At 40.9% G+C, this 21412-nt stretch overlaps 1 protein-coding gene across 1 annotated transcript in view; it reads right to left on the reverse strand.

The window, feature by feature from the left end:
• The window catches only part of LOC122814944 (bile acid-CoA:amino acid N-acyltransferase-like), a 553345-nt gene that overhangs the window by 179129 nt on the left and 352804 nt on the right, over window positions 1–21412 (reverse strand). The window contains exon 7 of the mRNA XM_044087204.1: window positions 20544–20719. Within this exon, the coding sequence (XP_043943139.1) occupies window positions 20544–20719 (176 nt within the window). The remainder of the gene's footprint in view (window positions 1–20543; window positions 20720–21412) is intronic.

Genomic DNA, 21412 nt, shown 5'->3' on the forward strand with positions numbered 1-21412 from the left:
TCAGTCAGAAGGTGTGGTCTGTATAATGCTTTTGTGACACCTTAGCTGTATGAGTGTGTGTGTGTGTGTGTGTGTGTGTGTGTGTGTGTGTGTGTGTGTGTGTGTATTAGCAGACATTTTAGTGCAGGAATGAATGTAGTCATGTTGTCTTTCCCTCACAGGTGACCATGCGGGTTGCAGTGTGTCTTCCTCACAACTTGATGTCAATGTCTCATCAGACTGTGATGATGATGGTGGCCATTGTGAGGCACAGGTGGGGTTGTTGAGGGCTGACTCTGTCCCATTGGTTGAAATCCCACTTCCATCCCCAATGTCCCTGCACACAGACGGTATGCCCACACATACCCAGTCCCCCAGCAGCCACAGATAATGGGCAGTCAGAGGGTGGTGTCATCGAGCAAGAGAGTGTGGCGACTATAGTATCTGTGACTGTAGACACTAGCCAGAGCAAGAGAGCTGGTAAGGTCCCACTCAGCAGACTGACAGGGGTGCACGAAGGAGGACTGCTGCCCATCCAACACCGGCCAGAGGTGTCACAGCACGTGTCACCCAATGCATGTTTTGGTCCATCATGAAAGCACAGGTGCATTGTTCAAGCAGAGAAGCAGCAGCAGACTGAAGGCGTCTGGCAGAAATAACAAAATAGTCCCGTAACAAAACTTCCAGACACCACCACAGCAAATACGATGCTATACAATTGTATGTTAAGACACCAGCATGGCAAATACAATATTTAGTATCACCTTCAATGCCAAGCTTAATAGCAAAGTAGCCAGACACCAGCACAGCAAATATGATATTTAGTATCACATACAACGCCAAACTTAGTAGCAGTATAGCCAAATACCACCACGACAATACGGTACCTTTAAAAGCTTTATTTTACCATAAAAATTGAACAGAAGCTTCTTGTAAGCACCTTTGGGTTACAAACAACCCTTCATCAGACAAACAGTTATCCCTCAAAGTACCAACATTTAAATATCCAAAGTTGGCACCAAAAATTCGTCTTAAAGAGATATTAACAGTAAAAATGTCAGTACTAAAAAAAGCTTACGTAAATCATCTCATGTTGAAAAACATTAAATATTCATAAGCATTAAAAACAATATATAAATCAACTAATTACACATTATAAATAAATCTAAAAACTAATAGATTTTAGATTTATTTATAATGTGTAATTAGTTGATTTATATATTGTTTTTAATGCTCATGTAATACTCCTGACTAACTTCTCTCCCCCCCTCTCCTGACCTTTTACCTCACCTGGTGCTTTATATCTAGCATATACTTTTCTTTTCCCTTTAAGTCACTCTTTGTTCTGACCTATTTTTCTTACCTCTCCCATATCCTCTTGTTAGTCTCTCTTTTTCTCTCATCTCTTGACTTCTATCTCCTTCCTATCTTCTCACATTACTTATTTCCTCCTCCTTCTCCTTCCACTCTTTATCTTAATTTTTTATTGTAGTAGGAGCCTTATGGCATAGCCTGTATGTAATTATTAAGTAGCCCTTGAAACTGTCCTATCTCTAGTCAGGACTTTTAATGATAATGTACCTTACTTTTTGTGAATTTGATTCACCTAGTTTATTATTAGCAATTTGTATTCGTTTTTTTTTTTTTACTATTGTTGTCTTACTTGTATTCTTTGTGTTTATTAAAAGTATGTCTCACTGTTATGTTCTATGTGGAGCTTTTCTCCCCGGGCCTCTACTGAAAATGGAGATATATCCAGCTAGACTAGCCCGGTCAACAAATGTAAAATAAAATAAAATAAATAATAAAATATAGATAGAGGCACTCATAAATAAATTCATGATGTAACAGAATATGCATTAGTTATTAAATTATGCCCGATTATAGTATATATGTTTATATATTAAACACAGTCATCATTCATTTTTAACATTTAATAAATATCTATATAAATATCAAAATCAAATATATTATCTATAGTTATGAAATCAAAACTATATATATATATATATATATATATATATATAAAGAATATAAAAATCATATAACAGAAAATCAATAATTTCATATTATAATGTAAAAAATATATATGTAAAGTATATATGCATAATGTTAAATAAAAACATATTACTAAACATTAAGATACTATAAAATGTATATAAATACAATGTCATGGTTTATGTTTCAATGACCTGTTGCATAGGAATGGCTTTATTCTTGTCCTATCATTTAGACCTTTCCCTTTATCTGACTGCATACGAATAATCCACCTATTTTCTTCCTGTTCAGTATAGTTTTATTGATCTTCTGACCACTGCTACTATCTGATGGCTGAATGAAACAGTGTTATCAACATGACTACCCAGGTCTCTCAATCCAGATTGTGTGTTTATGGGGTTGTTGTTGATGTGGGAAATAGTGGGGACATGTCCTTGATGTATGGTATGATGGTACTGTTAACTGCATTCAGCTTGATGCCAGGATGTTGGCACCATTCCATACCTGATGCATGACCCCACTGCTTTGAGCTAATATCAGTTTGTGGGTCAGTGACAGACAGCACACTACTGACAGTCGCCACAGTCTTAGGCAGTACCTACAAATGTGAGTGGTGGCAGTTAGCTTTCATGCTTAGATACATGTGGGTCATTGGGGACACAAGCTACTCACAGGGCCTCTGCATGTCTACATATTGCACATAAATGGGCAACACAGAGTAGGATTGCTACCTTATGAAATGTGCAATGCAGGACACTTCTTTTAGCATCGTGAGTGTTGGCAGGACAAGCCATACCCACGGCTAGTGCAACGGTCAGTAAGTCTCCTAGTTTGCCATTATGACAGCTTAGTTGTGTCATATTTACATAGCTTATGCTATTTCTCATTACATTAAGGTGCTTCTGATGTGAACTAAATGCTTTATGCAATTAGACAACTTTAGGAAATGTTTGTTGTCCTACACTCTTGGGACCTCTGTATTGTTTGGGTTGTTTTCACAGGTCACATCTGGCCAAACATGGACTACAACCTGCAGGGTGAGACAGGAAGGTTCCATACCTCTCACCTGTACAGATTTCTGCAGAATGTCCTGATGTTTGCCACATATGCTTGGTCCATTTGTCATAACATTGTAGTTTTGTGTCAAATTAGTGGCACATTTTAAAGACTGACATTAGACAATAATGACAGATATTTTAATTTAAGACTTCATACCCTTCAGAAAATGCATGCTAATGCACAACCTGTTATGCTATTTACTTTCAATGTCTGTAAGAGCAATATTTGAAGGCTGACCCTGATTTTTGGCCTTTGTCCCACTCTTCCCTATGGATTTTTCCAAATGTCTTGCTCTACGGGGTTGAAAGGTATGGTAGTGGCTCTGCACAGTTGCATTGCTACAAGTGGATATATATACATACACACACCCAATCATGAACTGCCCTTGTTGAGACTAGAACCCCTACCTCCCTAGTTTTACTTATGATTGCACTACATACACATCACATGCCCCATGGAGGTTATATGTTTTTCCAGTGTCTGACACTACTATTCAAGTAGATGGCATCTGCAGGTGCTCTAAGATTTGTCAGTGGGGGCTTAAGAGTTTTGCACAGGCCATTAAAATGGTATAACTGTGAGACACACACATGTGCTCGAACACCCACACACACGCACGCACGCACACACACACACACACACACACACACACACACACACACACCTACAGGGGGATACTTATTCAAACACACATACACTCATAGAGTTACTACTTTTTAGATGAGAACCCCTAACTATCTAGTTATATACGAAAAATATATCGTCAAAAACACAATCCTCCAGTAAAAATTGTATCCAGAAAACGAAAGAAGTGTCCAAAGCAGAAGAAATTTATTAGGCAAAACAAACACCAAAAAATAAACGCTCTTTTAAAACTGTTGCGTTTTCGTCCAACATAAACCAGGACTTCATCAGATTCTGTCCAAAAAAGACAATTTGCAGTTTAAATACACATAGAAATTTAAAAACAACCTATCCACTGAAATGCATTTCAATCGAACTAATCAAATGTCAGTGCATCTCATGAATATTAAATCAAAACATTTCATATTGTTCCCAATAGTAAAAATGTTTTCATTTACCTTCCGATGTGTGTGGTGTTTGAATAAATTATATAAACCATGTCAATAAATAAATGTATGTTATTTTATTACAATTAAACTGCAAATTGTTTTTTTTTTGGACAGAATCTGATGAAGTCCTGGTTTATGCTGGACGAAAACGCAACAGTTTTAAAAGAGCGTTTATTTTTGGTGTTTGTTTTGCCTAATAAATTTCTTCTGCTTTGGACACTTCTTTCGTTTTCTGGATACAATTTTTACTGGTGGATCTAGTTATATACACTACAGACCAACATGCGTATTGCACGTGCCACAGTACTATTGGGTTAGAAAATGTCTAACTGTGCTTCTAAGATGGATGACATCAGTAGGCCCTGAACAGGTTGCCAATGGGGGGGTTAACAGGGGTGGAACAGGCCCACAAAATGGTATAACCATTGCACACACACACAGGCAAGACAGCCACACTGCTGCAGGGGATATGCATACACAGACACATACACTCAAACAGTTGCCAGTATTGAGATTAGAAGCCCTACTTATCTAGTTGATAATTGACTATAGTGCTATGTACTTATTGTGTGCACCACAGAGCTTATATGGCTGGAGAGTGTTCAACGGTGCTTCTAAGGGGCCCTGTAAAGTAGTGCAGTGGAGGGTTCAAAGGGTGAAACAGACCTCAAAATGTATTGGCATTGCACACACATAGGCAGGAAATACAGACAGCCACAAGGGGATATACTTAAACACACACACACTGAGTTGCCATTGTTGGGATTAAAGCCACTACCTATCTAACTGTCTACACTATAGCAGTATGTATTTACTGCATGCGCCACGAGGCTTACTCATTTGGAGAGTGACTGCCACTGCTGTTGGGGTGGATGACAACAATAGCTGCTGACAGGTAGGCCATTGCTGTAGAGGACACTAGTCTCAGGGCCATAAAATGGGTGACCATTACACAGACATAGGCCTGTTGGGCATGTGTATTCTGCTGTAAGTGTAATAGATACAGAAACACACACACACACACACACACACACACACACACACACACACACACACACACACACACACACACACACAAGGCAGGTGATGTGAGATTACAACCCCTACCTCACTACTATTACACAATGGACCTCACCATAGTACTTCCACGTGCCACTGGTTACAATTGGTGTCCAAATGGCTGCAGCCCTGCAGCACTCTATGCCTTTCAGGGTCTCTCTCTCTCTCTCTCTGTCCTTCTCTCTCTATCTCTTCTGTCTCTGCCTGTCTATAATTGATATATTTGTACATGTTACCTATATATATATATATATATATATATATATATATATATATATATATATATGTGTGTGTCTGTGTGTGTGCGCGCGTGTGTTATGTATATGTATATCGCACTCAACAGATCCAGATATATCTTATATGTGCCACATACAGATAGATGAGGGTAATCCTGTCTGATGGGGGTTAGGAGAGACAGTTAAGGTGTACATAGCTGTCTGTATGCATAGGCACATATGGACAACACAGTTCTATAGTCAGATGTGGATTCAGACATGGGCTGAAATTATCAAAGTGTAGGACCATGCCCACTATGACCTTCAGTACTAACAGTAGGACTCCAGGCCAGACCTACCTATACTCTAGTACAGGATTTTGTGTTCTACAGCCAATTGGCTGATGAACGTGTATAAACAGTCCAGCACCTCAGTGATATATGGGCTGAGGGATCTCCTGGCTGTGTGCTAGCCTTTTTAACTGAGTCATATCCTGGCGTGGGTACAGAGTGTATTGGACTGAGCAGAGTTTTGCATAATGTGTGGTATATTCTACATAGCACTGTGAATTGCTGGTTTGTCAGTGGCAGATCAGTATAGATTAATGTGAGGAACCACTGACAGACATTTGTCTACTGACTCCATACATTGCAGGGAACCCATGCTACTGCAGGAATTGTTGTAGTTTGCACGTTCTATGTTTGTCTGGCCAGTGATTCCTCCTTCCCCTTATACGTGGCCCTTTGTCCTTCTCTACTCCAGTCCCAGGCTTTGTCTATGGTTGCTGCTTTTATGTATTTGTAGCTAGGTTGTGACTAGGGTAGAAGCTGTAACATCACATTCGGAGTTACAGACTCCACACCTCTGACTGTACCTGTTTAGCAGGTTGTCCAACATTGTGACCCATACATCTGCTGTGGTTCTCAGATGGTTTGTGTTGCACTGTTATTATTAGGCTACATGATGATCTTACCTCACAAACTCTTACAGACATCTGGATAGGGCCATATATAACAGTCGGACACAAGCCAGACATGGGGACAGGATCTTAATATTGCTCTTCCAAATGTAGACAGTTGGTAGAATGGTTTTGTATTAGCTTGCATTTTCTTATGGGTATAAAGTATGCATCTCAACTGTCTGTCATTGATGTTTTCACATCAACCTTTATTGGTTTGCAAATAGTTTGCCAGACAAACAGAACAGATATTTGAGGCATACATGTGGACATTCTGAGAAACCCTATCATTCAAGGGATATGGATGGTGTCCACTGACTTGTTGTCAGTGTTGACACAATAACATGGCAGCCTTTATATCCTAGTGCTAGACTGACTTGTAACAACCTGCTGTTCTACTAGGCACTCTGTAGGTTACTCAGAGCTGTGAACTGTCCATATCCATGGCCCCCTGTCCCTCCATTGTCTAGCTTTCCTGCAGTAACAAATATTAACTTCTGGGCAGTCTGTAGAACTCCTATCATAGGTGTAGTTGACATGCAAAACAGTTGGCACAGCCAGTCTCAAATCATGGACCCTGTTAACCAACGTAATGCACTTAGCCCACTAAGTGACAATAGCCACCAGTCAGTGCTGTCTACTTCCTGACACTATTAACTACGCACATACATAGCACATTGACCCCTGCATATTGTGGAAATGGAACAAATTAGCAAGTTGATAGGGACAGCCCTGGGAATGTGTGGTCTGCTGCTATTACCTTACAAACATAAATGTTACTGCAGTTCTATGGGAACATGGGTGTGTTGGGAGTAGGGGCCTATACCTCTCAATTGTACAGATTCTTGCAGTATGTCCAGATGTTTGCCTCATATTCTGGGTCCAGTTTTCATAAAATTGCGGTTGTCTGGAAACTTACTGGCAAATCATTAAAGACTGAAGCTAGAAAGTAATGACAGGCATTTGAGTTTCAGACTTCTTACCCTTCAGAGAATTCATGCTACTGCAAAACGTGTTATTCTATCAACTTTCTAAGTTTGTAAGAGCAACATTTAATAACTGTCCCTGTTTCTGGGTCTTAGTCACACATTTCTTTATGGCTTTGTACAGATGTCTTAATGTAAGAGGTTGAGAGGTATGTATGGGACTCCAACATTGACATCCATGCATCTCTCCTATGACCCTGCTGTTTGTAAGTCCCTCACATAGTGCAGTGAGTTGTGCTGCCTTGGGGCCCACTGTATATTCTGGGGCAGCCAGTATTTGGCAGACAGTTCCTGTTGTCCCACATAGCTGTCAGTTGTCTGCTGCTATCCCGGTAGCCCACTCCATTCCCTTGCATACATGCATCAATACCATAGATATGCTACCACAGTCTACTACCCCATTCATTTGTTGTTAAGAAGAGTGACTTAACTTGTGCCTGCAACAGCTGAGAGGACAGTGCTTCAGGGCTGACTATGTTAGATGCATGCAGTACACAGCCTATACATGGTAAGGTACAGGTAGTGTGATGTGGGTGGCACCCTTTTTACTGTGTGTGTGTAAGTCACAGTGAGATGTTAGTTCCTTGGTCCCTAAGTTGTCAGTGCATGTGCTATGTGTTGCCTCTTTGCCATGGCCAGGGAGTACTGGGCACACCTACATCTGCCTACAGGGACAGGCTCAGGGGGTTCCTCCTCAGAGTCCCCTTGTGCCTGTGGTGACTTTGGCAATGGTGCGGGCTGTGTGTCCCTTCCCTTTGATGTTCCTGCCACAGCTGTTTCCGCAGGATCATATTGTGTAGCATGGCACATACTATGAACATGTGTACACATTTGGCTTGAGAGTACTGGAGGGCTCCACCAGATATGTCAAGACAGTGGAACTGTGACTTGAGAAGCCCAAACACATGATCTACGATGTTCCTAGTTTGTGCGTGTGCCTCATTATGGCATTCTTCAGTGGGTGTGTGTGCATTTCTGATGGGTGTCATCATCCACGGTTCTAGTACTTAGCCAGCATCCCTCACTAGATGGCCATATGGGATGTCCCCCCTGTCAAATGCCTGGTAGAGCTGTGATGCATGCCATATGTGGGAGTCATGATAACTGCCATGGCTGCCAATACACACATTGATGATAACCTCCTGGGCATTGCACAGGACCTGGCAGCTGATGGAGTGATACCCCTTGCGGTTTACATAGACTCTACCCTCCTCAATAGGTAGTGCTTTGATGTGCACATGAGTGCAGTCTATGGCACCCAGTACCTGTGGGTAGTGTGCTACACAGTGGAAGAGATACATATTGCTAGTCCTCTCCTTAGTGATGCTGGGGAAATAAATGTGCTCACTGGCATGTGTTAGCATGACATCCAGGAACTGGTGGCATACCCTGGATGCAGATGCCTGTGAGACCCCCCTCCCATGATGTCCCCAGTAGGTCTTTGGAAATTACATGTAGCTAGTATTCTTAAGGCTACACATATCTTTATTTCCACTGGGATGGATTCCCCTCTGTTGGCTGTGGGTTTGAAGTGAGGGCAGCAGAGCTCATTGAGTTCCTGTAGTATGTCCCTGTCCACCCTGTAGTGCTCTACTATCTCCAGCTCATGTAGCCCCTAAATGATTACCCTGGGCCTGAACACTCTTCTCCTCCACTGTCTGAGCCTATTGTCAGCATCATCATCATTACTGGCCTCAGCCTGTAGCACATACAGATGTAGCAGAGCAACAGCAGCCTCTATCATTTTGTCAGTTAAAATTCCAAAGTGTATACTCCAATAGTGCAGAGTATGTGGGAAAAATCAGATTGAAGGGAGTATGCATACATTATACTGGTGTACTGTAGATGCAGCCTGAGTTATTGGCTGACTATGATACATTCCACCTGCCAGGTATATCATTGATGGGTTTGAATAGGCCAGTGTCAGTGGAACAAGGCTTATCAGTCTTTATATCTGATTGGCTTTCCCAGGCTAAGCCCTATGGCACTCTGTGCAAACCTGCGGAGCTAGTGTAAACATTGCTCAGCAGTTTGGACCCTCCCCTGCACATGGGCATGCTTAGCTTTTTTTTCACCAGCTAAAACATGTGCCATGGGGCTAAGCAGAGCTAAGCAACCTCAGACACACCCCCTTGCTTAACTGTGCTTAGTTCAGTGCAAACAAGCACAGCTAAGCTCCAATCCACTTACATATGGCATGACACACACCCTTTTCATGTCAACTATCTGTTCTGCTCACACTAACATGGTTCTAGCCCTACCACAGTTAGTACTTATGAACACAGTGGCCCTTTTTGCTATTCAATAAACCTGTCTCATTTACATACACCTATATACCCTGGATAATGCACTATACCAGGGAGCATCTCCTTAGCTAGCACTATCACCTGTCATTGTATGACTCTGCAGGCTGGCCACTACAATGCGATACCTTTGCATAGCTTTAAATTTCATATTTTATACTTTTTATTTATTTATTTATTTATTTATTTTGTAAAATAGCATGTTCGCACATCATTGCACACTGGTTAAACATGGAATATGCATTAAAAAATTCATTTTTCATATATTGCATTACATTTTTACATCAATGGCCATATCTTTGGCCATTTGCATGCCTACTGAGCAATATACAACCTTTTATTTTGGCTGTTACAGCCCCTGTTTAAATTTTGTCCTTCTGTACACTGTTTCTTACCGCGTACATTTTTTATGCTTACACAGCGCCTACAAGGGTTCCTTTATCCTGAATCACAAAATCACATAATTTGCATGGTTTTCACTAGCATATGAGGTGATTTGCATTCTGCAGACACCTCCGTGTCTGCACAGTGTTGAGAAGCTCGTGCACATCCACAGCCTTGTTTCCTGGATCATTCTGTGGCCACATTCCATGTTCGGGCCGCTACACTATTCCTACACAGAGAATCACTCCATGTAGGGTTTATTGAATCACCTCCAATATTTTTAAATGGGTATTAATGCAATTATTTATTACATGGATTGTCTACATTTTACAGCTAAATACGTATCTACAGTTCAGACTTATGACTTTAAACACCTAAACACTTTGAATTCATTTTGAAAAGCTCTATGTCAAGTGATACTACAAAACAAGCAAACAAATAAAATAATAGAAATCTGACTTAACAATATATTAATAAATGGGAGACTTTCATTGCATTGAACAGACATATCAAAACCCAAATGATTGACTTCTAAAGAATGAACCACAAAAAGGTTTAATCTATGTGCTACCAGCTTTATTAGCAGTACAAAAATGCTGGTGGCTTCTTGTACAACATTGTGCTACAGTTGGGACTGTTTTTTGCACTTACCTCACTGTAGTGTGATCTCAGAGTTGGTATACATCAGGAGATGTAGAGGATGCAGGTGGGCCCATTCCCTGCATGGAATGTGTTTGCAGCAACTTTTGTTTTCAAATTTTTGTGTTCAATCTTTTGAAGGTGATATTTTGGGATTTGATACTACATCTATAAAACATAACAAATGAGGTCTGGTAACAAGCCAATTTGTCCAGGGACATCTTCAGAGGATGGATAGATAAATATAGTAGTGGGAATTAAGAGGGTAAGGAGGGATGAAGAGGTTAAATGGGACTGAGGGATGATTGGGAGGAAATGAGGTAAGGGTAAGGATCGGGCTTAAGGGGTTTATGCAAGAGTAACTGGGTAAGGAATCACATTTTGGTGTGAACTTGCTAGATTGCACTTTATGTCCAAGAAGACCTGTAAGAATTGTGGTGTCTGGTAGGCTTTGCTCTACTAGTAGTGGGTGGATAGCGGTGAGTAATGGTTACTTGGTATAGAGGTATTTTTTTCTGTTTTCTGCTCACAGGTGCTGTGGTGCTGGCTGTTGTATGTAGGAGGCAAGTGGGTCCATTGAGCAGGCTTTTACTTTGATTTCCTGGAGGAATAGAACCATAGATGAATCTCAGCATGATTTGTAAACTGTTGGAATAGTGTGCACCTGTGGTTTGGGGGATGTGGGCACTCATTAAACTGTAGTCTTTTTAATTGGTATTATCGAGAACATGGCAGATGCATGCAGGGGTCTTGTGGTGATCAAGTTTACAAGTGTAAGTTGGGATAATTTTACAGAAGATACAGGTTGTAGAACAGGATGTAAAAGAGCGGTGTTAGCTGTCTGAAGAGCAGTGACAACAACCCACTCGGTGACAATAAAACATCACTTGCAGCTAAGGATATCTGGGGCACCACTGGGAATTGGGAAGGACAGGCCTGTGGCTTAACAGAAAATGGGAAAGCTGCTGTGGTGGTGATGTCCCTGAGGAGGAATGTAGGACAATATAGTTAAGGAGGAAAGCATCTGCTGAGAAGAAGTAGGGACTCACTGTGCACAGTACAACTGTAAAGAAGTGCAACTTGGTAGGGATAACGTGATAATTCTAATCACCATTTATAATTCAATGGAAATGAATTTTGAAAATAGGATTAAGCCAGTCATTATGGATTGCAGAAGTTGCTGACCTCTACCTTGCAACTGGCAGATAACTGGATTAAGTTGGTTATGCTACATTAGTAATGGACACACGTCTGTTGCCCTAATTAGAGGAGACGATTGATTCCTTTTCCTGTCGTTGGTGTGAAACATGCTGCTTTTACAGGCAATTGTTGCAACTATAACCATTGTGATCATAGGTTTTCTTTCTTCTTTCTTTGATAGTATGCTGTAATTTTGTCTACTTGCTTATTTCTCATTGTATGTTGATTAGTTTTCTAGAGTGCCATCACTGTAATTTTTTAATTCTTGGCCTGAGCCTACAATTCTTACTTTAAGATCAAAGTTGTAGCCCTGTGTACAACTACTAATAAATACGATTTTCTGTTGCATAAGCAATGATGGTGAGTGAGACTCACCGGCATCAGGAGGGAGTTCAAGCATGTTGTATTGCTCTAGAAATAATGACAGACATTTTTGTTTCAGGATTCATACCCTCCAGGAAATCCATACCAACGCAAACATGTTATACTATCAACCTTCCAAGTTTGCAGTGGCAATGTTTAAAATTGTCCCTAATTTTGGGCCTTTGCACCACTTTTGTTAATGTGCTTTGTCCAGATTTCTTGTCATAACAGGTTGAGAGATATGGCCATTGGTTACTATTCTCATTCTTTCACCCCTTTAGAGCTGATTGGTTTGGGGCCTTGTGTTATTGCCATCTCTGCTCTAATAGGGCTGTGGCTGGTTCAAGTCCAAAAAAAAAAAAAATGAATAAGTAATATGGAGGAAGGAGAAGGGGTCCATGTAAGCTGTCCTCATTTGTTTCCCCACTGTTGCTTAACTGTCTGTTTGATTTGATCTGATGATACCACACTACAATGACAAAATGACTGACTTCAACAATTGGCTAAGCTTCTGGTGTCATTCTGAGGGGAACCAGTATTTGTCTGCCTGAGACATCATGATCGACAGACCACGATGCTTTGCCAGAGATGGCCTGCACCTGTCGCCCTTGGGATTCCGGATACTGGCTAAGGCTCTTGCTACCCCTATAGTGCCTTTTTAGGCAAGGTTCAAATGACAAACTCACCACTGTAACAGGTACAAGCAAGCAAAATCTGAGGGTAATGCTACTCAATGCTAGATGTCTAAAACTCAAAATGCAATCACTCGAGGCACTCCTTAAAATGGAGAACATCGACATCTGTGCAGTGACAGAGACCTGGTTCAAAGCTCCAGAGAGCACCCCTGCATTACCAGGCTATAATTCATACCACACCATTCAGCCACCTAACCCAGGACAAAGCACTAAAGGTGGAGGTGTGTCCATATTCATTAAGGATATCCACACCTCCAGGCTAGTTGCACAGCATAATGCATCCAAGATTATCCAAGTGCAACTAACTCTGGGCAAGACCGCAATCCAAATTGTAGCTTGCTACAGACCCCTCACCATGCCCCAGGATTCCCACTCCTCATTTCTTGATACACTGGAAAGTATTAGGGTACAACCCAACACCCTAATAATGGGCAATTTCAACTACCCCACCATTAACTGGGAAAACTACTCATGTACCAACTCTTTTGCTCAACGTTTTCTGGAATTCATAAATTCCAATGCCTAAGATCAACTTATTCACACCCCCACCAGGGGCAGCAATATCCTTGGCCTGGTCATTACCAACATGGGCAACCAGTGTTCCACACCAGAGGTCAATTCCTCGTTGGTCAGATCCGACCACAAGCTAATCACCCTAGACATCCACATCCCGCCCCACCCCCAATTAGGGAAACCACCGTAAAAAACTTCTCCAAAGCCAACTTCATACTTCTTAAGACAGAAGTGGCAAACTTTATGACACCCATGCAGATGGACAATAGAGGTACGACTGCTGAATCCTACACAAATGCACTTTATAAGCACTTACACGAATGCATGAATCATGCTATCCCTAATAGAACAAAGATGCTATCCTCTAAAAAAGGAAGCCAATCTGGTGGTCCTCTGCCATAAACAAACTCTACAACAGAAGAAAGAAACTGTTGCAAAAAAGAGTAAAATCCCATGACTGGAGGAACTCCCTGGTCAACCTCAGTAAGAAGCTAAGATCCCTCATAAAATCCTCCAAAGCTAGTTACGAAAACAAAATTGCCACTGACTCTAGACAACCACAACGCATTCTATAGCTATGTCAAGGATGTTAATGGCAACACTCAGATCTGCTCTGAGTTACAGCACAATGGCACTAAATATACAGAACCAACTGATATTGCCAACATCCTGGCAGATAGGTTCAGTGCTAACTTTACCCCCCCTCTCACCCCCTAGAGGGCCCATCTCTATACCGGAAGAATGCAAAGTTCCTGTTATCACGGCTGCACAGGTAAAAAACACACTCTCCAAAGCCAAGAACACAGCATCCATGGGACCTGACAACATCCCAGGCTGTATTCTACACAAACTACAGAATGAACTGGCACCCTACCTAAGTACCATGTTCAATCATAGCCTCACCTCAGGCTTTGTGCCCACTGAATGGTGCACCACAATGGTTATCCCACTCCACAAAGGGGGAGCCACGACATACCCCGGGAACTACCACCCCATTAGCCTGACAAGCCTGGTCTGCAAGGCCATGGAACGTGTCATCATGGAACTCATAAACAAAGACATTGGTAATCTCCAAACTCTGTACCCTACCCAGTTCAGATTTGTAAAAGGCAGATCATGTCTCCTAAACCTGACTTCTTTGAAGCAGTCATCAAAGCCATAGATGAGGGTAAGGTGGTTCATACAGCTTATCTAGATCTTGTTAAGGCTTTTGACACCATCTCCCACTCTGGAATTATAGATAAAGCTCACTAAACTAGGTATAAATCCCTATGTCACAAGATGGGTTGCCAACTGGCTCATGGACAGAACCCACACTGTGAAAGTAGCAGACTCCAAATCGGACTTCAGACCAGTGACAAGTGGAGTACCACAGGGTTCAGTCCTGGGTCCTCTCCTGTTTGGTATCTACTTCTCTGAAGTACAGGCTAACACAGATGGTCTTTGGCTAACAAAGTTTGCAGATGACTGCAAACTAGGAGCCATAATCAAAATTCCTAACGATGTGGACATATTACAAAAGGGCCTCACTGAGACAGATGCCTGGTGTCAAAGCCATGGCCTGAAGCTCAATGCCAAAAAGTGTATTGTCATCCCCTTTGGTAAAAACTCTGTACCCATGAACTACCATATAGCTAGTAGTCTACTTAATGCTGGAAATGTGATAAGAAACCTTGGGACACATGTGAACAATAGTCTCTCCTTTGATAATCACATCACTACAGTGGTCAGGAACTCCTTCCACGTGGCTCACTTCATCACAAAAGGTTTCTCATCCAGAAAAAAAAGAGGTCATTGTTCCCCTCTACTCATCATTCATTAGACCCATTATAGAGTACAACGCCCCTTTTGATATGTACCTCACAAGACATCTACAACAACTGGAAAGGCCACAGAAATACATCGCAAAGAGGATTACTGGTCTCAAGCAGATGCCCTACGCAGACCGTCTCAAAAAACTCCAGCTTTACTCCATCTTATATCGCCTACACAGAGGCGATCTCTGCCTAACATACAAAGCTATGCCAAACCCAGAGCTGTTGGACATGCTCCACTGAAAGAAATCCTAACCCCTCCGAGCTACACGCTCTAGGGACCTAAACCTTATCACCACAATAGACAGAACATGCTTGAGGGATAGATTCCTGTCCCAGAGACTTCCCATACTACAGAACAGACTACCTATCTATGTCAAACAGAGCTCCTCCTTAGCACTCTTCAAGAACAATCTTGATGACTGGATGGAAAATAGAAAATTCACCCCAGGGATCACTTCTGTGGCTCTGCTCAACAGGGTCACAGGAAAATCATTTTTTGGGTGGCGAAAGCCAGGGTACATTTTTGGCTAGGCTTATATAGGCCCTAGGGCCAATAGCCTAATACCTACCTATTAACCTATGAACCTATGATTTGGGTCTTAAGCATAAATAGGTTCTGTATGCAGCTTCCCATTTCATATCTGTTTACATGGTGATACAATATTACTCGTGCATTTTATTTAAGGTGTGTTATGGGGGAGGTTAGTTTGGCAGGGCAAAATGGTGGGTATGTGATTGAACAGTGACGTTGTCATGTTTTAATGGTATCTTGTAGTCCACTTAGTGGAAGGGGTGTATACTGTCCAGATTTTATTCGTTCACTGAAGTTTGCATTTCTGATGAATTTGAGGAGGATTATGGCCATATGAGTCAGGCTTTCTACTTGAGTTGCAGCCATACCTTTCAACTGTACAGTTTTCCCCTCATATCAGTCTGTTCCTCATAAAATTTGTGAGTTTCTAGCTAATCACTTTGATGATTTGAGTGTTAAAGTCACTAAGTAATGGTATACATTTGTTTTTCAGAAAGCTACATGTCTGTCCCTAGTTTGGGTCATTGCCCCCCTTTCCATCAGTTTTTTGCTCAAACTAATTTTATGGTTGCAGAGCTTGTTTCCTTTCGACTGTGGGCAGTGTGGGTCGAGTGCATGGTTGGGTTTTGGAGGGGAGCTGCCATGTGTGTCTATCGACAGGTGAGTTAAGTGGTTGAATTTTGGCATTAGGAAGATGTGTTTTTATGGGTGGTAATGCTTTGGGATACTGCTGGGGTTTATGTGGCATGTATACAGATGTTGGCATACCTGTCAATTTTCTAAATTTTCATAGCAGGTCCTGATTTTGCCTGGTAAAAATTAGTAATTTCATAAACATGTGTTTTTCTGGCAAATTACTGAAATAAGTGAAGATGGAAGTTAGAAAACATTGACAGGCATCAAGTTTCACACTTTTTACCTTTCTCAAAATGCATGTTATTGCCAAACCTGTTATACTCCAATTCTGTAAGTTGTAATAGCAATATTTAGAATTTGTGGGGTGCATGCTGAGAGGTGTTCTTAGTTTGTGCTTTTGTTCCATTTTTATTTATGGTCTTTCCTGGACTGCTTGCTCAAAGAGGGTGAGAGGTATGCTGTTGGCTGGAATGTGGTGGGATGCTGGACCTGGCATTTTTAAGGTGTGCTACTCGGGACTGGTGCTTTTAGGGTGTGGTGGTAGTACCTGGTCAGCGCCTACTACCCAAAATTCTGCAGGGTGGCAATTTTGTTGTCATGCTTAGGGTGTCAAGCTACTCTGTCAGCAATTGTTCTAACTGTCAAAAGAGTTAGCATGTGGCATAGCTCTTAATGGTACAGGTTTTGCAGTATGTTCAGGGTTAGGTTTTATCTGGGGCAATTTTATAGTTGTGTGGTTTCCTGGAGGGTGTAGTACTTCATTAAAGAGGGAATTGGTAAATTATGTGAGAGGTAGGCAATTTAGCTGTATTTGGTCATGTTTCAGTGGGGTATTTTTAAGAGGAACATATGAAAGGGATGGAATGGTTTAATTGTTTTAACCCTGATTGCTTTCCCTTCCATTGCAGGATGAGGAGTACTGCCACTTATGATGTGGAACAAATGGGTAGAAGGTGGAAATAATACATTTCAGAGGATTTATATTTGTCTTTCTCTTTGCAGATGATGGTGCTGTGAGGGGCATTTCAGTTGCTGCAGTGCTAAGCAGTGAGCTCACAGATGGTGGCAGCAGGTTGTTGCAGTGGATGTCCTGGTCACTAGAGTGATGCGTAATGAGGTCACACATGGGGGAGTCAAAGGGAGCAACAGTTACTGGCTGGAAGGAAGTGGATTTCAATAGTAATGGATTCTGATGGGGTGGAAGTTCTGATTGCTGTTGTGGGCATGATGAGGTTACATGTAATTTATTTTACATAGTGCTTATTATGGCATGTCAGTGTTGGTGGGGTTCAGGTAGGTGGGGTGGTGTCTCAACAATATTAGGATCATAGGAAGTTACTAGGCTTAGGGCACTAGGGCTCTTATGGGCTAGCCAAGTTCAAACCTTACTTCCACGTATAGTACCTACTCTTCTTGTCAGGAGGGACATGGGGTGAACCCTTTGGGTGACTTAACAGTTACCCATTCAGTTGTTTAAATGTATGAAGAGGGCCAATGAAGCGTTGTGTTGACATAGTGGGAGATTGGAAGGTCTAGTATCTTCTGAAAGGCAAATCTGTCCCTCAAGCAGGTTTTCTAATGTTTCATACCAGGTGAAGGTCTTTAGAGTGAATAACCAATGTGTCAATTAACTTGTGCTTTAGGCTGATAGAAGGTGGTTGGTATATATATATATACATATATATATATATATATATATATATATATATATATATATATATATATGACTTTTAGAATTATGTGGGGTTTGATAGAGCATTGTATGAGGAACTGGGTCCTTTTGTTGGTTAGGCAGAAGTGGAAGGCTTAGGTAAGGTAGTGTTTAGGCTTGCTGCAGGAGTTTGGGGTACCTTTTATAGGGAAGGCTTATGGTAGGGGATTGCCAGATTGGTTAAATTTGTGTTGCAGCTCCTGGTAGAAGAATTATGGTGGAAAGGTTAGTTATTTGTCTGGCTTGGAACAAGGTAAGGCAGTTCAAATGGTCCAATAGGAGTTAACAGTGAGTAGTATAGTTGCACAGATGAAAAGACTAGCTGCACTCACAAAATTTTGGTCGGTGGTTCATTGGTGTGAAGGGTTGGGGTACATTTGATAGTGTAAGATTGAATGACATCGGCTATTGACAAGATAGGTTTGTTGAAGATTGACACTGGTATTTGGAGGTTTATTGGGCTACAGTTCATATGCCATTTATTTTATGGATGTATTGAAGCCATTCTGAGGGTGGTTTGTTGGTAAGTAAATGTTATGATGGTTATTAAATGTTTTGTTGTTTATAATGGATAGTTTTCTTGTTTATAATGGATCATTGGTGTGATGGCAGGATTGCTATTAAATTGGAAAGGAAAGCTTATTTTGGTCATTATTATATACATAGGTTCATAGGTTCATAGGTTCATAGGTTGGTACTAGGCTATCGGCCCTAGGGCCCATACAGGCCTAGCAAAACAATTCCCTGGCTATTTCTTCCCACAGTATTTACTTCCCTGGACCCCTGTCTAGCTGGGTGACTGACATGATCCCGGGGTGAATTTCCTATCTCCCATCCAATCATCAAGGTTCCTTTTGAAGAGGGCCAAAGAGATGCTCTGCTTGACATGTATGGGCAGTCTATTCCAGAGTCTGGGGAGTATCTGCGTCAGGAACCTATCCCTCCAGCATGTTTTGTTCATAGTGATGATAAGGTTTAGATCCCTGGACCATGTGTCTCTGAGGGATTGGGATTTCTTTAAGTATTTGGGCAGTATATTGGGGTTGCAGTTAGGCATGATGGTGTGCAATTGCCCTTGTGTTGTTTCATGTGGCATTGTGTTTAGTGTCTGCCCATACATTTGGCAGGTAAGACTTGGAACTCATTAATAAACTAATGGTAGTTAGGATAAATGAGAATTTAGTTAATATGCAGAGGTTATGTAAGGTTATGGTTATTATTTTAGTATTGGGGAGAGATCATTGAGTTAATCTCAGACTTTTAGGCAATTGGCTGCTTTGGGTATTTATATGTTAGATTTTAGGAGGTAATGACAGAGATCAAGTTTGGTTTAGAGAGGCTGGAGTACACCGAATGCTGTTTGGCTTATCCCCTTGTGCAGTTAGGTTGTAGGAAGTTTTGGTTGGAGAGAGGGGGAATAGCCTGGTCAGGCTGGTGGGTGAAGAAGAAGGACAGGCTTGCCATCTTCTGTTGCCCCTCTGGTGTTGGATGTTCATTACAATGAGTTGGGAGAGGAAAGTGAACAGTTGGACGTTGCTTGATAAATAAAATAAGCAAGTGGAGGTAAGGACCAGAGGTAAGGACACTGCTTATTTGGTGGATGTTTAATTCAATAAGCGGTAAATGAAGTGAGTGATGAGACGCTGCTTCACAAGTAAAATAAGCAAGCGGAGATAAGGACGCTGCTTATTTGGTTGGATGTTTAATTCAGTAAGTGGTAAATGAAGTGAATGATAGGACACTGTTTCAAATGAAGTGAGTGATGTGGCGCTACTTCATAAGTAAAGTAAGCGAGTGGAGGTATGGATGCTGCTTACTGCATCACGATGAGCGAGGTCATGCTGTCCTGGTTAACATTACATGGATGGTTATGCTGTGATTAACATCAACTCTACTATGTTTCAGCTGTAATTAATAAATATTGGTTAGCAAAGTTATGTTTATGGAAGTTTAATAAAGGTAGTCAAATGTCATTTGGTGTGATATGTTTATTGAAGGGACCGGGACAAATGCATTCCTAATAAATGTTATATACTTTAGTAGTATAATTCAGAATTGAAAGCATAACAAAACAGCCTTGTACAGGAAAATGAGCTAGAATAGCAAAAGGAAGTAAAATGGAGTACCACCCTTACACAATAATGTCAATCTGGGTAGAAATGCTTGATTGATTGGGGGGCACTAGTCTTCACAGCAATGCAATGAGAAAGAGAGATTTTGAATGATATTTAAAGCTGTGATGTTAGTTAAATTACTTAAGCAACATGTTTGTACATTAATTGCTTTGTGTAACATTTATATAAAATCCTACCTAAAACTATGTTAAAAAGGAAACCAGAACACTGCTTTACAAACTGCTTATTTAAAGCAGGGCATGTTTTCACTTAATGCGGTACTAAAAAAAAGTTTAGACTTTAATATACCTCAAAATACTCTGAAGTCACACCAAGGTATCCCTTTGGATATGGTAAATCAGGATGTCCTATGTATGCCAAGGCAAGTGTAGCAAATCCATGAGATGCCAAGAGAGATGCCCGAAACTCAATTAGACCGGGTACTCCTCCCCAAAGGTCTACTATACCAGGAAATGGACCATGACCTAGTGAAGAGAATGGCTTTAAATAGATGGCACAATGCATACTGAAATAACTACAATAACATATTCTTTGCACAAAAGAAGAATGTAGCAGTCAATTAGGAACAACAGTGCTTATAAACAAATAGTGGATATTCATTACTGGCAGCACAAAAACAATGGATAATGGAATTTAAACAACAGAATTCATCCAAAATGAAATCCAAGTGTTTCAGTAATTATATTACACAGGTTTGTTATTGTTTACATTTTTGTTTATTTTCCTTTACTCTTTGTTTGACAAGTGCCATATAATGTAATGAGTACTTCAGTAAAGCACAATTTCTAACCAAAGCACACAAGATTATTTTAGAGTCAAAGTCTATTGTTAAATGGAGCACATACATTCAGTGACAAAAAGTAACCCAACATGTAGCTAGAATTCACCTCTGATGTTTATCCAAGGTAGTATGACTTTGAATAGTTTAATGTTACCACAGAAAAACTTAGTGAAAATATTTTCATACTGGAACTGGAAATAAATTACACACTGAGAAAACTGCAGTGAGTGAATGAATGAATTAATAAATAAATGAATAAAAAGTCACAACTCTCAGTAAGTCTGTTGCCCACACATTTGCTAAAGCAAAGACAACTGCTGCAAAACATGATGTATAATAATATATTTAGCCACATAATAAGAGAAAAAGTACTTGC

This window comes from Protopterus annectens, chromosome 11.part0, assembly GCF_019279795.1.
Source record: "Protopterus annectens isolate FY-2018-M chromosome 11.part0, PAN1.0, whole genome shotgun sequence".
NCBI classification, from domain to species: Eukaryota; Metazoa; Chordata; order Ceratodontiformes; family Protopteridae; genus Protopterus; species Protopterus annectens.